This window comes from Solea senegalensis, linkage group LG10 (assembly GCF_019176455.1).
Source record: "Solea senegalensis isolate Sse05_10M linkage group LG10, IFAPA_SoseM_1, whole genome shotgun sequence".
Lineage (NCBI taxonomy): Eukaryota > Metazoa > Chordata > Actinopteri > Pleuronectiformes > Soleidae > Solea > Solea senegalensis.
The window spans coordinates 246,770-265,000 of NC_058030.1; the positions used below are offsets into that span (position 1 = coordinate 246,770).

Genomic DNA, 18,231 nt, shown 5'->3' on the forward strand with positions numbered 1-18,231 from the left:
TTATTGAATTTAATAAATGTGTTACTTTTTATTCACTTAAAGGAGCGCTCTGTGTCTTTTGTCCATGTTTAACTGTAACATTCTAGTCAATTACAGTCATTGTGTCTACTGACTTTAAAGGCATAGCTTTATGTTTCATTGATTTTTCAAAAATATTTAATCAATAAATATTAATTCATGTAAATGTTTTTAACAATCAAAGTATTGCCATTAACCATTTTCCCCCAACAACAGGAAACTGATCCTCCAAAGTAAAAGGTAAAAGGTCTCATCAAAACAGACCCCGAAGAAAATATCTCGTAAAAACAGATTATATTGTTTATTATCTGTATCTATACTGTCTTTGCTGCTGGGACACTGTAAACAGATTATATTGTTTATTGTTTATTATCTGTATCTATACTGTCTTTGCTGCTGGGACACTGTAAACAGATTATATTGTTTATTGTTTATTATCTGTATCTATACTGTCTTTGCTGCTGGGACACTGTAAACAGATTATATTGTTTATTATCTGTATCTATACTGTCTTTGCTGCTGGGACACTCTGTATCTACTGTCTTTGCCTGCTTTTAAGGGACATACTGTTTGTGTGTTTGATATCTTTGCTGCTGGGGACACTGTAAACAGATTATAATTGTTTTATTGTTTATTATCTGTATCTATACTGTCTTTGCTGCTGGGACACTGTAAACAGATTATATTGTTTATTGTTTATTATCTGTATCTATACTGTCTTTGCTGCTGGGACACTGTAAACAGATTATATTGTTTATTGTTTATTATCTGTATCTATACTGTCTTTGCTGCTGGGACACTGTAAACAGATTATATTGTTTATTATCTGTATCTATACTGTCTTTGCTGCTGGGACACTGTAAATTCCCCCACAGCTGGACTTAGATCTTATCTTTATCTTATTTTAAAATTCAGACGCCATCATTTACATATCTGTTTAAATAAATGAATTCATTCATTCTATTTATTAAAACGTTTGTTTTTTATAAATGAAAGGACGGAACAAAGGACGGACTTCCTCACACTTCAGACGGAGGTCTACGAATGACGTGTAGGGGGCAGCAACGCGCCTCTGTCTTCTTTTTCCGCATGTCACGTGACTCTCTCCCAAACCAGGAAGTGCTGTGTCCCACTGTCTCTTCAAAACAAATCCAAGTGTCTCGTGTTTAAAACGTTTTAAAAACGGAAACATTCTCTGTCCTCACCTGAAGTCACACTCGTCTTGAAATGGAGGGTGAGTTGTTCTCCAACTTCCGGCTCCGCCATCTTGTCACATTTTGTCCTCGTGCCGTGAAAACAAAACAGTTTAGACGACATGTTAGCCTGTTAGCTCGGGAGTGCGTCGTCAAACCTGTTCCGATTGTCCGCACACTGAATTTACACTTTTAACAAACATTCAGACTTTGTGGACGTTTAAACTCGCTGCTGAACACATTTGCTTCCTCTTCATGTTCATGTCAGCGTCGTTATTACGACCAACGTTTGAATATTTACGCGACATTCAGTAACAACATCTGTGACGTCACCCTGACAAGCCAAAACTACAGTAACATACATCCATAAATCAGGTTTTACGAGTCAAAGTCATTTTCAGCTTCTTAAATGTGAATATTTTCTAGTTTCTGTCATTTTCAGCTTCTTAAATGTGAATATTTTCTACTTTCTGTCATTTTTCAGCTTCTTAAATGTGATTTTCTTTTTTCTACTTTCTTTGCTCCATAAAACAAAAACATCATTAAAGTCAATCATTTTTGGTTTGTGGAGAAAAAACATATTCTCTTGAGAATAATTCCACATTCATGGTAAAAACTGAGCTAAGTGTCGTCATAAACAATGAAATGAAATGATTAAACCTGCTGGTCGTGTTTTGTCGTTGAAATTTTATTGCAGTTGAGTTCATTTTTTTCTTTAAATATTTTATTTCATGTTCTAAAAAAAACAAACAGCCGATCACAAGCGTCCACGAGGAGTGAAAACGTCCACGTCTGTGTCCACTCGGCCACGCAGTCCTCGTTTACATTCACAGTGTCATCGTTGTTGTGGTCGTCGTCATGGTAACCTCAGCCCGGATATTAAGAAGCTTGTTTTAAATGTGACACAGCATCATAAATCCCTCTGTGGATGAGAGGAAATAAAAAGGTGTGCGTGAGTTTATGACAATGGTGTTGTTGTTGTTGTGTTTGAATGGGAGCCTTTTTGTCCACCTGTAATACCTCTGATGGCCACCAGTGGGCCTCAGCCCACACATCAGTAAAGCTCTAATGCAGGGGAACCTCTTTAGCCAATCAGGCGGCAGAATTCCACAAAGAGGCGGAGAGAGGTTTGGTCGCTTTACCTACGAATAGATGCCCCGCCCACTTACCAAGTGGGTGTTCAAGAGATGAGGCATGTGAGGAGGGAGGGGCATGCTAATGATAGCAAAGTACAGGAAGTTAGCCAAACGTCAACATTGCTGACAATTGCTTTAATATCAGCATCATCTTCACTGCAGACACTGCCCCCTACAGGCATGAGAGTGAGTGTGGGTGTGTGTACAGTGTCTGTCTCATTGTTTAAAGCTGTTGATGCTGTGGTGAAGCGGGTTGTGATGGCGGCTGAAGGCGGTGATGGGTGTGGGAAGGAAGCTGAGGGTGAGGTGGGGGAGGGTCTGGGTGAGGACACGCCTCCAGGTGAGCCTGCCGTTGCAGCTGTGGCCTCTGGGTGGCGGCGGCAGCTTTAGCTTCCCTCTTAGGCGTGTTGTTGAGGATGTCCAGGCTCCGGCGGCTCGAGGAAATGACGTCGGCCACAAACTTGGTGCACTCGCCGCAGACGTCACGCAGCGTGCAGCCATGAGCGTACAGGTGAGGAAACTCCTCCTCCACCGAGCGACGAGATAAACTACGCAGTGACCTGAAGAAGAACAAAGAGGGCGGGGAAAAGGTTTTATTAACTTTATGTTACAGGTGAAGATTTGTCTTCAGACGCTCGATAAACTTTTATTCATCACAGCTCTCCAGTCTCACACGCATGATGATGCGCGTGTGTGTGTGTGTGCGCGTATGTGTGCATGTGTGTGTGTGTGTGTGTGCGTGTGCATGTGTGTGTGTGTGTATGTATGTGTGTATGTGTGTGTGTATGTGTGTGCGCATGTGTGTGCGTATGCGTGTGCATGCATGTGTGTGCTGGTGTGTAGTGCGTGTGTGTGTGTATGTGTGTGTGTGTGTGTGTGTGTGTGTGTGTGTGTATGTGTGTGTTTTCAGACACAGACTCACTTATAGACTTGACTTTTGTGTCCGTGACTCTTTGGAGTGCTGTGGAAACCCACAGTGTACACGGGAATGTGAGCCATCTTTTTAGATGGAATCTTCATCTGGAGAGAGAGAGACAGAGAGACAGAGAGAGACAGAGAGACAGAGAGAGACAGAGAGAGACAGAGAGAGGACAGCAACAACACACTGTACTTTTATACAAGAATTGACAGATTCTCAAAGCAGTAAACCACTCACTCTCTCACTCACTCAGACAGACACTCACTCACTCACTCACTCAGACAGACACTCAGACAGACACTCACTGAGGCACTCACTCGGACACTCACTCACTTACACACTCACTGAGGCACTCACTCAGACACTCACTCACTCACACTCACTCACTCACTCAGACACTCAGACACTCACTCACTCACTCACTCAGACACTCAGACACTCACTCACTCACTCACTCAGACACTCACTCACTCAGACACTCAGACACTCAGACACTCACTCACTCACCACTCACTCACTCAGACACTCACTCACTCACTCACTCAGCTTGAATTGTCATGATTATGATAAGAATGTACCTTTGCGCTGCAGGAGCCACAAACAGACCTGAAAACAAGACACACTGGGTTTTAATATTAAAGAATAAAATATCATCAGTCAACATTATTATTCATTTTATCTCATTATCTCAGACATTTTCCCATGATACCGTTTACACAGGAGGCAGGTGGACGGCCACGAGAAGAGAGGGAACTTCACTCTGCAGCAGCAGCAAACCTGACACACACACAGTGAGTGAGTGAGTGAGTGAGTGAGTGAGTGAGTGAGTGTGTGAAGCCGGCGTGGCAGTGAAACAGGAAACGTTGTCACCTTTCCTCTCCTCAGGTTATTGTAAAGCTCTTTGCTCTGAAGGAACTTCTCCATCTCTGCTTTGACGAGCACTCGGCGCACGTTGATGACCTCATCAACCGTGAGGGCGAGACTCTCCACGGGGTGACTGAACTCGTCCTGCACAGACAAGGAGACACACATCTGACCCGCTCATCCACCGTGGAAATGCATCTGCACTAAGGACTTCAGTTTTTGTCTCACAGTGCGATGAAGACGTGGACACGTTCTTAAAGACATAGATTTTATTAGCTGAGTCTTTCTCTGTGGACTTTGGTGTGGGAGAGTGAGTGTGTGTGTGTGTGTGTGTGTGTGTGTGTGAGAGAGTGAGTGGTTTACATTTATTCACAGAAGACTGGAGGACAATGACACAATGACACAAAATAATGGAACCATGCACACTTCAGAGGATCCAGAACTAGGATTTGGCCTGTGTTTCAAACTCACCATCCACTGATGCTCGTCTGCAGCTCTGGAGCGCGACGTTGCCCCCAAGTGTTCGGAGGACTCATCGACTGACGAGAGAGAGAGACGAGCTGGAGAGGACGGAACCCAAGTTTGACCTGGGAACGAGGTTAAGAGAGATAGACAGAGAGAGAGATAGAGAGAGAGACAGAGAGACAGAGAGAGACACACAGAGAGAGACAGAGACAGAGTTTAACACAACATTCATTTTTCCATTTAACATAAAATAAGTTACTGACAAACGTAGAGGTATGGATGGATAATAAATATAAATATAACTAGTACCGCAAGCGGTAATTAACGGGTTCGAGCTTGACGGCTCGCGAGTCCCCGTGCGTCCACGTCGCAGCGCGAGTCCTTGCGGTACTGGTTATTTTCAGCTGCATCCCTGCGCAATGTCAGGCATTTCCTGTTTAAAATGGCCGATTTCCTGTTGAGTGAAAGGCGTATCCGTAAACGTGTTTAGGGAAGGTACCTTGACTCACATAACAAATTTCGTGTGGATCGGAGAATGTCAGACTTTACTTCCTGTTTCGGGAGTTGTACTTCCTGTAGGGAGGTCATCCTTTACAGACATGTTCAGGGCGGGTCTGAGGTCTCACATATCAAGTTTCAAGTGGATACAACAATCCCTGTTAAAGCAGCAAAACTGTAAGTGTGATTTTGTCTATAAGTTGTTATTTTTGTGAAAAACATCTGATGGTATCAGAATTAAAGCTGAATTTTAGAAATAACTAGTTATTTTAGTGATAGAACATCTGATGGTATAAGAATTTAGGGTGCATTTTCTCTTTTTTCCCTCCGTTACTTTTTCTCTCTTCCCATTTTCCCTGCTTTTTTTTTCCTTGGCCCCTCTTGCAGTACCTTTTGCCCCATCTTTCCCTGTCAGAGCAGCATGAGAAACTGTAAATGTTAGATTTGATAGATTTGTAGGCAAATGCCTCCATCATGTGGCGAACAAAGGTTGACAAACACAAGACACTGACAAACCACTCAGTAGAGTGGATCCTGTGCAGTGTTCCGATGTTAACACCGTTGAACGATTTGTTATCATATTCAGCAAGCATCATCTACCATGTGTTTTACATGTTTTCATTCATTTTGAGTATGATACAATGAAATTTGTTAAAGTTATAAGGGAAATTGTGAACTTGTATTTTCTGTTACCACCAGAACGCGCTGTTTTCAAAATGTACAGTTTTTGCATAAGCATCTTCAGCAAGATCCCATCATCGATCGTCACAAGTTTGGTTAAGATGTGACCTTCCATCGCAAAGTTATAAGAGTTTGTTGTTAGCGTTTTGTTGTAGTGAAATACCAGACGTCATATTGTCTGCCGTCAACAGGGGGCACTGTTTTTGAAAGTGAATATTTTCATATAGGCATCTTCAGGGATTGACTATCATCAATCCTAGCAAGTTTGGTTCAGATTGGAATAGCATTCTCAAAGTGGTAGCAGTTTGTTTTTTGTCGCAGATATCTGACTTTGAATGACGTTGAATGATTTGTTATCATATTAGGCACGCATACCAGACTTCCTAGTGTTTGCCACCACCAGGAGGCACTGTTTTCGAAATTTACAGTCTTTGCATAGACATCTTTAGCAAGGGCCCATCATCAATTGTCACTTGTTTGGTTAATATCTGACCTTCCATGGCAAAGTTATAAGAGATTGTTGTGTGTTGCAAGGAATCGTGATTTTCGCCAACTTTGCCACCCTTCTTCTTGTTCGCCGTGATACTTAATGAAAAGATTTTGACACCTTTGGATCCTCAACTTGTCCACAGTGACCTTACCAAGTTTGAAGGTGATCCCATGAAAGCTCTATGACAAGTGCGTTCACATACCATTGGTGCGAAATGGCCAAAATCTGCAAAAAATGTACTTTCAATCCAAGATGGTGGCTTTCCTGTTCATTTTAGAGCATAGGCTGCTTTGAATTTTTTGACCGTCCCGACATAAGGAACGTGTGAGTACCAAGATTAGTGCATGTACATTAAACGTGCTCCTCAGGAGGACAAGTTTTAGGGGTTATAAGAGTTTTGCCTTTTGTTGTGAAAAATATGAATGAACGCGACATTTTGAAAAACTTTTAATAACTTTAGATCCTCAACTTGTCCACAGTGACCTCACCAAGTTTGAAGGTGATCCCATGAAAGCTCTAAGACAAGTGCGTTCACATACCATTGGTGCGAAATGGCCAAAATCTGCAAAAAAAAAGTGAATATTTTCATATAGGTGTCTTCAGGGCCGGACTATCATCAATCCCAGCAAGTTTGGTTCAGATTGGACTTCGGAAGTTGTAGCAGTTTGTTTTTTTTGTCACAAATATCTGATTTTGCAGTGTTGCCATGGCAACACCGTTGAACGATGTGTTATCACATTAAGCACGCATCATCTATCATGTGTTTTGAATGTTTTCACAAATTTTGAGTTTGATACGAATAACTCTGTAAAAGTTATTACCGGAATTGTGTATTTTTTGTATTTTCTGATACAACAAGGAGGCGCTGTGCCAAAAATGTACAGTTTTTCCACAGACTTCTTCAGCAATGGTCCATCATCAACCCTAGGTAATTTGGTTGGGATGTGACCTTCTATCGCAAAGTTCTAAGAGGTTTTTTTGCCTGTGGCGAAAAATAAAAATTTTCACCAACTTTGCCGGCCCCTTTCTCGTACGCCATGCGACATTTGAACTAACCATAAGCATCGTAAGCACCTGAACTTGTCCAAAGTGACCTCACCAAGTTTGAACGTGATCCCATGTAAGCTCTAGGACAAGTTAGTTCAAATACCGATGGTGCGATATGGCCAAAATCAGCAAAAAATTAACTTTCAATCCAAGATGGCGGCGTTCATGTTTGTTTTAGAGCTTCGGCTACACTGACTTTTTTGACCGGCCCGACCTAAGGAACGTGTGTACCAAGTTTCGTGCATGTACATTAAACGTGCTTCTCAGGCCCACGCGTTTTAGGGGGTGGAGCAGTTATTTGCCACGCCCACTTTCATTTTTTTAACACACATTCCCCGAAACACTAATAAACGTAAATTTACACCAGGTCTGATGCGGTTGCGAAAATTGGTGAGTTTTGGGGCACGTTCAGGGCCTCAAAAACGCGATTTATTTGGTAGGTGGAAGAAGAAGAAGAAGAAGAAGAAGAAGAACTCTTACGATTTCAATAGGGTTCTTGCAACCAAGTTGCTCGAACCCTAAATATCACAAGCAACCAATTAAGTGATTAATCAATTAATCAACCAATCAATTAATTAATCAATCAAAAACAGTCGAGCAATCAAAACGAAAACACATATTCAACTACTCACATACACACATACACACATACACACTCTCACCCTCTCACACACACACACACAGTTAAAAATGAAGGACCAGTGAACCGTCTTCTGCCAGTGAACATAAAACCTGTCTGATTGCCCACCGAGACCTGAAGGCGTCCAGCTGCCCAGTCAAAGCACAGAAGGCGTGTTCCACTCTAAGACGAGTGGCCACCAGACCCTTCACGCTCTGGACTACATCAGTCCAGCCCTGACCAGACAGCTGACTCCTTCTGGTCCTCCAGATTGCCAACTTGGCCATTCCTAACAGGAAGTTGACCAGAACCAGGGTGTGCTTGTTGCTGGCTCTGTATTTAGGGCCAAAGACAAAGAGAGGGGAAGCAAAAGCTAACCCCAGAGGCTCCACCCACTCATGCAGTAGTTTAAATAAGCTCTCCAGTCGAGGACAGAGCAGCACCAGATGTTCCAGGGTCTCCCCCCGCTGGCAGAAAGGACATCCCTCCCCAGTGTTTGGATCAAGGCGAGCATGTGTCTGTTTGTAGCTATTGCTCCATGTATGATCCTCCACTGGACGTCCCCCACCCGTTTCTCAACGGGGGGCTTATACAGGAGCCTCCAGTTACCTTCAGAGACAGTTCCCGCAGAAAACACCCGGGTCCACCTGGACTCCAGGACACCAGCCAGCGAGCGCAGGTTCAGAACCTCCACACAGCTTAGCTAGAGCTGCTTCTTGTCACAGGAGCTGAAAACTCCTAGTGCTGGTGTTTTCAGAGACAGAAGCAGCCCATGCTGTTCTGTCCACCCGTCTACAGCAGGACTGACAGACAGGGAGGGGAAGACGTACGTTCCTTGTGAAAGCTCTGAGCGGCGCAGACAGACACTGCCAGACGTCCTCCACAATCTTCTGCAGAACTCTGGAAGACCTGATGTCCGTGATCTCACAGAGCTCATGTTGGGAGGCTTTGGCGAGATGACCCAGTTTTATTATTCCAGCCTCAACGAACTTAGTCCTGAGGGTGGCAGAAGACAGTGTGTGTGTGTGGGCAGAAACCTGTTGAAGAAAAGTGGTTCCTCATATAACCACCTTCCAGGTGTGGGGTCAGGAGTTCTGGTGATGGTTAGTGTCTGCCATGCATTGATCATAGAACTGTAAAAAGGTGTAAGTCCAGTCAGATCGGCCTCCGACGTTACCATTAGGAAGAGCTGCTTGTCCAGCCCCAGACGTCCGGCTCTCCTCAGCAGGATCCGTGCGGTGGAGAACCAGCAGAGGTTGCTGCCGTACAGCAGCCTCTGTGCAGCCTTCAGCCTGAAGGCAGCGGTTCTGGACACAGTGTCAATAAGTCCCTGTCCCCCCTCTGCCACAGGAAGGTACGGGGCCGATGCCTTCAGCCAGTGTTGACCAGACCAGAAGAAGTTGACCAGGAGCCGCTGCACTTCCTCCAACAAGATTCAAGATTCAAAGTGTTTATTGTCATATGCACAGTAAAGAAACACGTTTCCCTGTACAATGAAATTCTTACTTTGCTGTCCACTCAAAAACACCAGCATAAAGTAAAAAGTAAAAAAGAGATGCTTTTGTAAAAAAAGTATAAATATACATAAGAAAAATATAAATATTACAAAGAGACTAAAATAACATATATGCATAAAATAAGTGTAAAAATAAGAACTGTACATAAAGTGAACACAGATTTAAAGTGGCATGTTTCAGGTTTTAAAGTGACAGTAACAGGTTAAAGTGACAGTGTAACCAGGTGACAGGATTATTGTAGTCCCGTTCAGCTGTTGAGGATTCTGATGGCAGTGGGGTAAAAAGAGTTCTTTAGACGGGTTGTCCTGCATTTGGCACTCCTGTACCTCCGTCCTGAGGGCAGGAGTGTAAACAGTCCATGTTGTGGGTGGGTGCTGTCTTTGATGATGGTGGCAGCTCTCCTGTGGACTCTGTGGTGGTAGATGCTGTGCAGTGAGGGCAGTGGGGACCTGGTGATCCTCTCAGCTGTCTTTACCACTCTCTGCAGGCGTTTGCGGTCCATGGCTTTAGTGCTGCCGTACCACGCGCTGATGCAGTTGGTCAGACTGCTCTCCACGACACAGCTGTAGAAGTTGCTGAGGATCTTTGTCGACATGCCAAACTTCCTCAGCCTCCTCAGAAAATACAACCGTTGCTGTGCTTTCTTGAGCAGCTGTGTTGTGTTGGTGGTCCATGTGAAGTCCTCAGTGATGTGGACCCCGAGGTACTTAAAGCTGCTCACCCGCTCCACTTCAAGATCCCGGATAAACAGTGGTTGGTGAGGTCTCCTCTCCTTCCTCATGTCCACTATCATCTCCTTCGTCTTGTCTGTGTTTAGGGTGAGGTTGTTGTCCTCGCACCAAGAAACCAGACTGTCCACCTCCGTCCTGTAGGCCGCTTCGTCCGCCGCAGTGATGCATCCTATCACTGCAGTGTCGTCAGCAAACTTCAGGATGATGTTGTCTTTATGGGAGGCGACACAGTCATGTGTGAACAGGGTGTAGAGGATGGGGCTGAGGACACATCCTTGTGGAGTGCCAATGTTTGTGATGATGCTGGCTGATGTTTTATTGCCAATCCTGACAGTCTGGGGTCTGCCAGTCAGGAAGTCAAGGAGCCAGTCGCAGAGGGTGGGGTGAATGCCAAGGGTGGACAACTTGTGGGTGAGTTTGTAGGGGATGACCGTGTTGAAGGCGGAGCTGTAGTCTACAAAGAGTATCCTGATGTAGGACTCCTTGTTTTCCAGGTGGGACAGGGAGTGGTGGAGGACAGCTGTGATGGCGTCGGTGGTGGACCTGTTGGGTCGGTAGGCGTACTGCAGGGGGTCCAGTGAATCCGGGATGCTGCTCCTAATGTGCGCCAGCACCACTCTCTCGAAACACTTCATTATGATAGGAGTGAGTGCTACTGGTCTGTAGTCATTCAGGCAAGTGGGTGGGCTCTTCTTGGGGAGGGGGACGATGGTTGTTGTTTTGAAGCAGGAGGGAACGGTGCTCTGGTTTAGGGAGAGGTTGAATATGGATGTGAAGACATCAGCCAGCTCGTTAGCACATGCTCTGAGTGCACGGCCAGGAATGTTGTCTGGTCCTGCTGCCTTGTGGGGGTTGATTTTCTTCAGGACTTTGTGGACCTGACCTGAAGAGACTGTTGGTGGTGATGAGGGGGGACCAGTGGTCCAGGTGTGTGTGTGTGTCCCTGTGTTTGTTGTAGCCTCAAAGCGGGTATAGAAAGTGTTGAGGTCGTCTGGCAGGTTGTCTGTGGAACTGATGGTGCTGGTGGTGGTCTTGTGGTCTGTGATGTGCTGCAGGCCCCTCCACATCCGCCCAGAGTCAGCAGTGGAATAGAAGCTGTCCAGCTTCTCTCTGTACTGCCTCTTTGCCGCTGTGATGGCATGTCTCAGTCTGTACTTGTCAGTTTTGTACTCAGCTTCGCTGCCTGATTTAAATGCAGTGGAGCGAGCACGCAGCATGCTTCGTACCTGAGTGTTTACCCAGGGCTTCTGGTTGGGGAACTTCCTGACATGTATGGTGGGCACGATGTTGTCAACACACGTGCTGATGTACCCAGTCACATACTCACCGTAGTCCTGTACACTGACAGAGGAGTCCTCCAGAGTGGCTGCAGCTTTAAAAACATCCCAGTCTGTCGTAGCAAAACAGTCCTGCAGGATGCTTTCGGTGTCTGGGTTCCAGAGTTTGATGACAGCCCCGATGGTGGCGTCAGAACCACCAGCCTGTGCCACAGAGTCGAGGCAACCAGATTACTAGCTATCAGGGCTCTGCCTCTGTATGACAACTGAGAGAGCAGCCATTTCGACAACTTAGCTAAAACCTTGTCCAGCACTCCCACCCAGTTCTGTCTCTGCACCTGTCTACTGCCTAAGTGGATCCCCAAAACCCTGATGCCCCCCGCCCCACTGGAGATTACCTGGTAGACCAGGTAAACCTGCTCCTCAGCCTACGCAGAAGGGGCTCGATGTTGATGCTGTAGAGCTGTCCTGAGATGGGGCAGCCCTGTCTGATCCCTCTCCTGACTGGAATGGGACGGCTCAAGCCTCCCCCCACCTTCACCACACAACATGCCTCGGAGTACAGCAGCTGCACCCAGGACAGGAAACTCCCACCAACACCAAAGGCCTGCAGGGTGGAGAACAGGAAGTTGTGGTCCACGCAGTCAAACGCTTTCTCCTGGTCAAGAGAGACCAGACCAGCCTTCAGCCCCCCCATTTCACAAATTTCAAAAACGTCCCTCATTAAAAACAGGTTGTCCAGCATGGATCTGTGCGGGACACAGTAAGACTGTTCTGCACCGATTAAAACCTCCAGGCATGTTTTCAGTCTGTTGGATAAAACCTTTGATAAAATTTTATAGTCCGAGCATAAAAGAGCCACCGGCCTCCAGTTCTTTAAAAGAGTCAAGTCTCCTTTTTTGGGGAGCAGTGAGAGGACCACACTCCGACAGGAAGCAGGAAGTGTCCCCCTTTTAAAAGACTCTTTAAAAACGTCTAGTAAGTCCTGTCCCAGAATATTCCAGAAGTGTTTAAGTCAGCAGGTAAACCGTCCACTCCTGGAGATTTCCCTGACGCCATCTGGAACACAGCAGAGGTCACCTCCTCGAGGCTGATGTCACAGTCCAGCACCTCCTGGCCTCCCACACTGAGCTGAGGAAGATGATGAAGAAGCTCTGCAGCAGCCGCCTCATCACAACCATCCGCCCTGAACAAGTCTGTGTAGAAGTCCACTGCATGCTTCCTCATCTGCGCTGCCTCGGTGGTCACTGTTCCATCAGGAAGACGGAGACACACCATCCTCCTCCTCTCAACCGCAGATCTCTCCAGGAAGAAGGAAGAGGGCGTGTCCATGTCCTGGAGTTTAATGAAACGAGCTTGGACTAGAGCTCCTTTAGCTCTTTCATTTAAAAGAGAGCTCAGCTCTTTTCTTTTTTCTTTAATTAAAATGTTCTGGGAGTCACTGTGTGAGACAGAGACACTCTCCATGTCCCTGATCTCCTCCTCTAACTCTTGCACAGCTTTCTGAGTTTTCACAGTGGAGTAGGCAGAGTACTGCTGACAGTAGACCCTGATCTGGGCCTTTCCCACCTCCCACCATTGACTAAAAGAGTTAAAATCTACCTTCTTGGATCTCCAGTACTCCCAGAACAACTTACGCCGGAGCGCCGGCGCCCGAGCCGCCGACGCTGGCTGCCACGGACACCGGAGCGTCGAGCCCAGCAGTCGCACCTTCCCCTGTGTTCACCTGAACAGCTGATCTATGCCTGTGGGGACACGTGATCTTTTTATGTCCCACGTCACCACACTCGAAACACTTCATGTTTCCAGAGGAAGCATAGACCATATAGAAATGCTTCACTCTGAAGGACACGTCCAGAGTGGGAGAGTCCAGGAACATGAAGATCTGTCTTCTCAGAGACTGAACATGTTTCAGTTTCTGGTCCTTGCAACCTAGAGTCACAGACCGGAATCCACTCGCCATCTTCCCGAAGCGCCTCAGTTCTTGTGCTAGCGCCTCGTTGGGGATGAACGGGGGAACCCCGGACACAGTGACCTGGGTGGAAGGAACCGCCAGAGGAGAGACCTGTATAAGCTCCTCATTTACAAATAAACCGCTCTCTATGAGCGGGGGAACAAAAAGCGCCTCCTTAAAAAACACAACCACGGCTTTGTTCATGTGGGACGCGTACGAGATGTTCCCGTGTCCCAGCTGCTCTCCTACCGCCAACAACACCTGCTCCACCGTGGTGTTCGGCTGCTGCACCAGCCGCACTCCGTGTCTCAGAGACAGAGACAGCTTCTCAGGAGACGCCATCTCCACCGTGAAACACGGAAACACCGACACCACACACACGCAACAACGACCGCAACTACACACACAAACACACACACTACTCTGTCATACAAAGAACACGGTTAGTAACCAAGAAAAAAGTTTGAAAATTCGCAAACTCTCAAGACACACTCACCACGCTCTCCACCACCAAACTCCCAGCATGCAGTGCACAGAGAGAGAGAGAGACAGCAAGACAGACAGAGAGAGACACAGAGACAGAGAGAGACAGAGAGGCAGAGAGACAGAGAGAGACAGAGAGAGACTGAGCGAGAGACAGAGAGAGAGAGACAGAGAGGCAGAGATTTTGATTTTTAAGTCTCCTTTATTTGCTCAGAGCATGTTATTCATTACATTTTGGCTCTGGAGGAGAAAAAACAGAGGAAGAAATTCAACAAACATAAAATAATCAACTCGAAAACTAAATCATCGTCTTTTACCGAACATAAAACTCCCTTCTCCCCCCACACTTGCAAAAAATCCACCAATTTTTTTGTTAATCGATAAAAAGTAAAATCAGTTTTCAGTCTGGTCTTCAGCATTCGCACAAACATCCGTTTAGCATCTACATCCACACTGTTGTCCACTCTATTCTTCCTGGTTAAATAAACGGCCATCTTTGATTGGCCGATTACAAAATTGAAAGTGATTTTTTCTTTTCCTGTCATATTTGTAACCAAGAATAAAAACAGAGTGAGAAAACGTTTCATTAAACAAAGAGAAAACCTGAAACAGAAAGTGAAACAGAGGACTTAATCTAACACACTGTAAAAAACAGTGAAAGACAGTTTCTCTCAGTGAACAGAAGGGACATGAATCAGTGACATTTGGATTTACAACAGAGATAAAAGCATTTACAGCCACTGCACCATGGAGAAGCCTCCACTGTAGGTCTCCAGCTTTCTTAGTTAGCGGTGGCTTGTACAGAGCCTTCCACTCAGGCTTCTGAGCTGTTGTGAGGGACAGGTGGGTCCTCCAAGGAGTGTCCACTCTGTCCCTGAGCTTGCTCTGCAATAATGCTTTTAAAACCAAGTAATACATTGTCTTTCCCGTCATGTTCCACAAACCATAATCAATAAAATCATTCACTTTCAAATAAAATCCAGAGTCACTTTCAAGAACAGGAGTAATGTTCATGTTAGGGAAAGAGTCTGTGGGATCAGGCTGAGCTGAACCGTCACAATAGTTCGTTAAAAGAGTCAGTTCAGAGTCAGTGAGCTGCTGTTTCCAGTCTTTCAGCAGGAGACCACTCACCCTGACTGACCTGGTCCCCAGACACTGGGCCAGAGCAGCAGCATTGTCCAGGCGAGGTCCGCACACCTGAACTACACGGCCTAGGGTCAGGACCCTGGCATCGTGCAGTTTCTGGAGTAGGGACGGTCCTGCGACGCAGTGGAGCCGTGTCCCGTGAGTCACTGGTTCTTTTAGGAGCCAGAAAAGAGAGTCGCAGCGCCCTCTTTCCTTACAGAAGAGTTCCCACACTTTGAAGAGTCCTCTATAAAAGGTGGGGAAATTATCCAAGTTAAGCCCACGTAAATCCATTAAAAACAGAGAGTCTGCCAGACCCGGTCCACCACACCGCGCCAGTATGGCGCGAGCCACCGGCCTCCAGACCAAGTCCGAGGGTCCAGTTAAAAAGCACCGGATGTGTTGGAGTCTGCTCTCCTGCTGGCCAGATGTACAAATCTGTGGCCCCCCTCCTCTTTTGGGAGAAAGAGGACGCTCTGGGGGACCCAGTGCAAACGGTCCCAGAAGAAGTCCACCATAGCGGCCTGCACCCTGGACAGCAGCCTCTCTGGCGGGTCCAGACACATCAGCCAGTGCCACAGCATGGAGGACACAAGGTTGTTAATGATGAGGACTCGACCTTTGAAGGACATCTTGGGTAAAATCCATCTCCACCTCTTAAGACGACCATCAAACTGTTCAATAAAAAGGTCCCAGTTGTGGGAGGTGGAGGCTGCATCTCCAAGATGGACACCAAGGTACTTAAGTCCTCCCCTTCTCCACACTAAGCCCCCGGGTAAAACCAGCTTCTTCTCTAGCCCCTCCCCCACTGCCACAGCTTTGCTTTTCTCCCAGTTAATTCTGGAGGAGGAGAGTTTCCCGAAGTCAGCGGCAGTTTGGGTGAGACCATCTATGTCATCCTGAGTCCTTACAGACAGGATAACGTCATCAGCGTATGCTGACAATTTAAAACAGCCCTCACAGCCGGGAAAGGACAGACCAGACAGACCAGACCTCAGCTTGTGGAGAAAAGGCTCCAGGGCCAGAGAGTAGAGCATGCCCGACATTGAGCAGCCCTGTCTAACACCTCTCTGAACCTTAAAAGGAGCGCTTAATCTACCATTGACTTTCAGCACACTCTCAATGTCACTGTACAAGACCCTGATCTTAGCTATGAAACCTGAACTGAAGCCAAACGCCTGCAGCGTCTGCCACAGGTAATGGTGTTCAACTCTGTCAAAAGCTTTTTCTTGATCTACAGAAATCAGACCTGAGCCTAATGAACTAGAGAGGTCCAAAATGTCCAGAATCAGACTAATGTTGTCAGATATCAACCTGCCGGGCACACAGTAGGTCTGGTCCACATGAATGACCTGGTCCATCACCTTCCTGAGTCTCATGGCCAGCACCTTAGAGAGCAGTTTATAGTCAGTACATAGCAGAGACACAGGACGCCAGTTCTTAAGCTCCTGCAGGTCTCCTTTCTTTGGGAGGAGGGTGAGGACAGCCCTCCTGCAGCTCAGGGGCAGCCGTCCCTTGTTCAGACTGTCCTGCAGGACACACAGAAGATCGTCCCCCATGACCATCCAGAAGGCTCTATAAAGCTCCACAGGGAGACCATCTATGCCGGGAGCCTTCCCACTCTGCAGAGTCTGTAGCGCCTCCTGTAGCTCCTGGGCAGAAAGTTGTGCCTCGAGACTCTCTCTGTGGTCTTCGGTCACTTGCGGCAGCCCTTCAAGGAATGACAGCGCCACCTCTGGTTCCTCCCGAAGCCCTGCTGTGTAAAGTTCCTGATAAAAACCCACAGCACACTGCCGAATGTCTGCGTCCTCCTGCAGTAGTAATCCACTGTCAGACCTCAGCGAGTGCATTAGTCTCTTCTGTCCACTCTTCCGCTCCAACCCAAAGAAAAAATGAGAAGGAGCATCCATCTCCGCGACGTTCTGGAAGCGTGACCGAACCAGGGCACCATGGGCGTGAAAACCCAGCAGGTCGGAATGAGCTGAGCGTTTGACTTTGAGAACTTCAATGTGTTCCCGGTCTCCTGTGGAGTCTGCTTGGTTTTGTAGTTCCACCACTTCTCTCTCCAGATCTCTCATAGACCTGGTCATGTCTCTAGTGACACTGAGAGTGTACTGCAAGCAAAGCTGTTTGATCTGAACCTTTCCCACGTCCCACTACTGCTGCAGAGAACTGTACTCTGAAATAAAACCAAAAATATCTGAGTGACTCTTTAAAACCATTATTGGTCAACAGTGTGGTGTTAAAGTGCCAGTACACACTTCTGCATTTCACGTTCTTTATAAAAACCACACACTGCACCAGGGAGTGATCGGAGAACCCGACAGGGCTGATCACACTGCTCTTAAAAACATTAAAATGATGCTCGTAACAATAAAACCTATCAAGTCTTGCTAAAGACAGTGTGTTACCTCTAGAGTGAAGCCAGGTGTACTGACGCTGGCTCCTGTGGAAACATCTCCACACATCACACAACTCAAAGGTTTCCATCATTTTGCTGATGGCATTTTTTGAAGCAGAGTGAGGTCCCCAGTGGTTCCTGTCTAAGACAGGGTTCTCTGTGCAGTTAAAAACAAGAACTCCTCACTGCAACACTTGTGAAGTGTTTGGTTCAGTGTGTGTATGAAAACCAGTCTCTCCAGAGCAATAACTGGAGCATATACATTTATAAAAACCAGTTTCATCTTCTCAAACTGAGCAGTCACTTTTAAAAGTCGGCCTGGAGCGACCTCGTCGACAGTGAAGTTAAAAGGTGTGAATTCTCTGGAGAAGAGAATCCCGACCCCCCCACTGTTACTGTCCCTGTGACTTAAAACCAGCTCCCCATTCCACTCCTTTCTCCAGTCACACTCATTATCAGAGGTGCTGTGTGTCTCCTGAATAAAAGTGACATTCAGTTGTTTGGTTTGTATCAAATTAAAAAGTGCAGCTCTCTTTGTGTCCTGACGAGCACCGTTAATGTTCAAAGAGCCCAGTTGGATGTCACACATGATTAAAAAAGAGCTGCAAACAAACAAAAACACACTCACCAAACTAAAGAAAGGAAAAATAAACACACTCATCCATTATCTTCCTTCTCTAGCTGGAGTCGAACTTTTGTTAAAATTTTCTTCAGCCGAAAGACCTCTGTTTCGATAAAAGCAGGATGACCGAGGTCTCCTTTGATCTTCATCAGCAACCTGACTGACTGAGGGAGGAGACGCAGATCAGGGAA

General features: G+C 46.4%; 1 protein-coding gene across 2 annotated transcripts in view; it reads left to right on the forward strand.

Annotated features, from left to right (window-relative positions):
• The first annotated feature begins 1,119 nt into the window (after positions 1-1,119).
• Positions 1,120-18,231, forward strand: part of chmp1a (charged multivesicular body protein 1A) — a 385,704-nt gene continuing 368,592 nt past the window's right edge. The window contains exon 1 of one of the 2 annotated variants that reach the window (XM_044035995.1): positions 1,120-1,252. In XM_044035995.1, coding sequence (XP_043891930.1) covers positions 1,246-1,252 — 7 coding nt within the window. In that variant the 5' untranslated portion in view covers positions 1,120-1,245. The remainder of the gene's footprint in view (positions 1,253-18,231) is intronic. The other variant, XM_044035996.1, reaches the window with a different exon arrangement.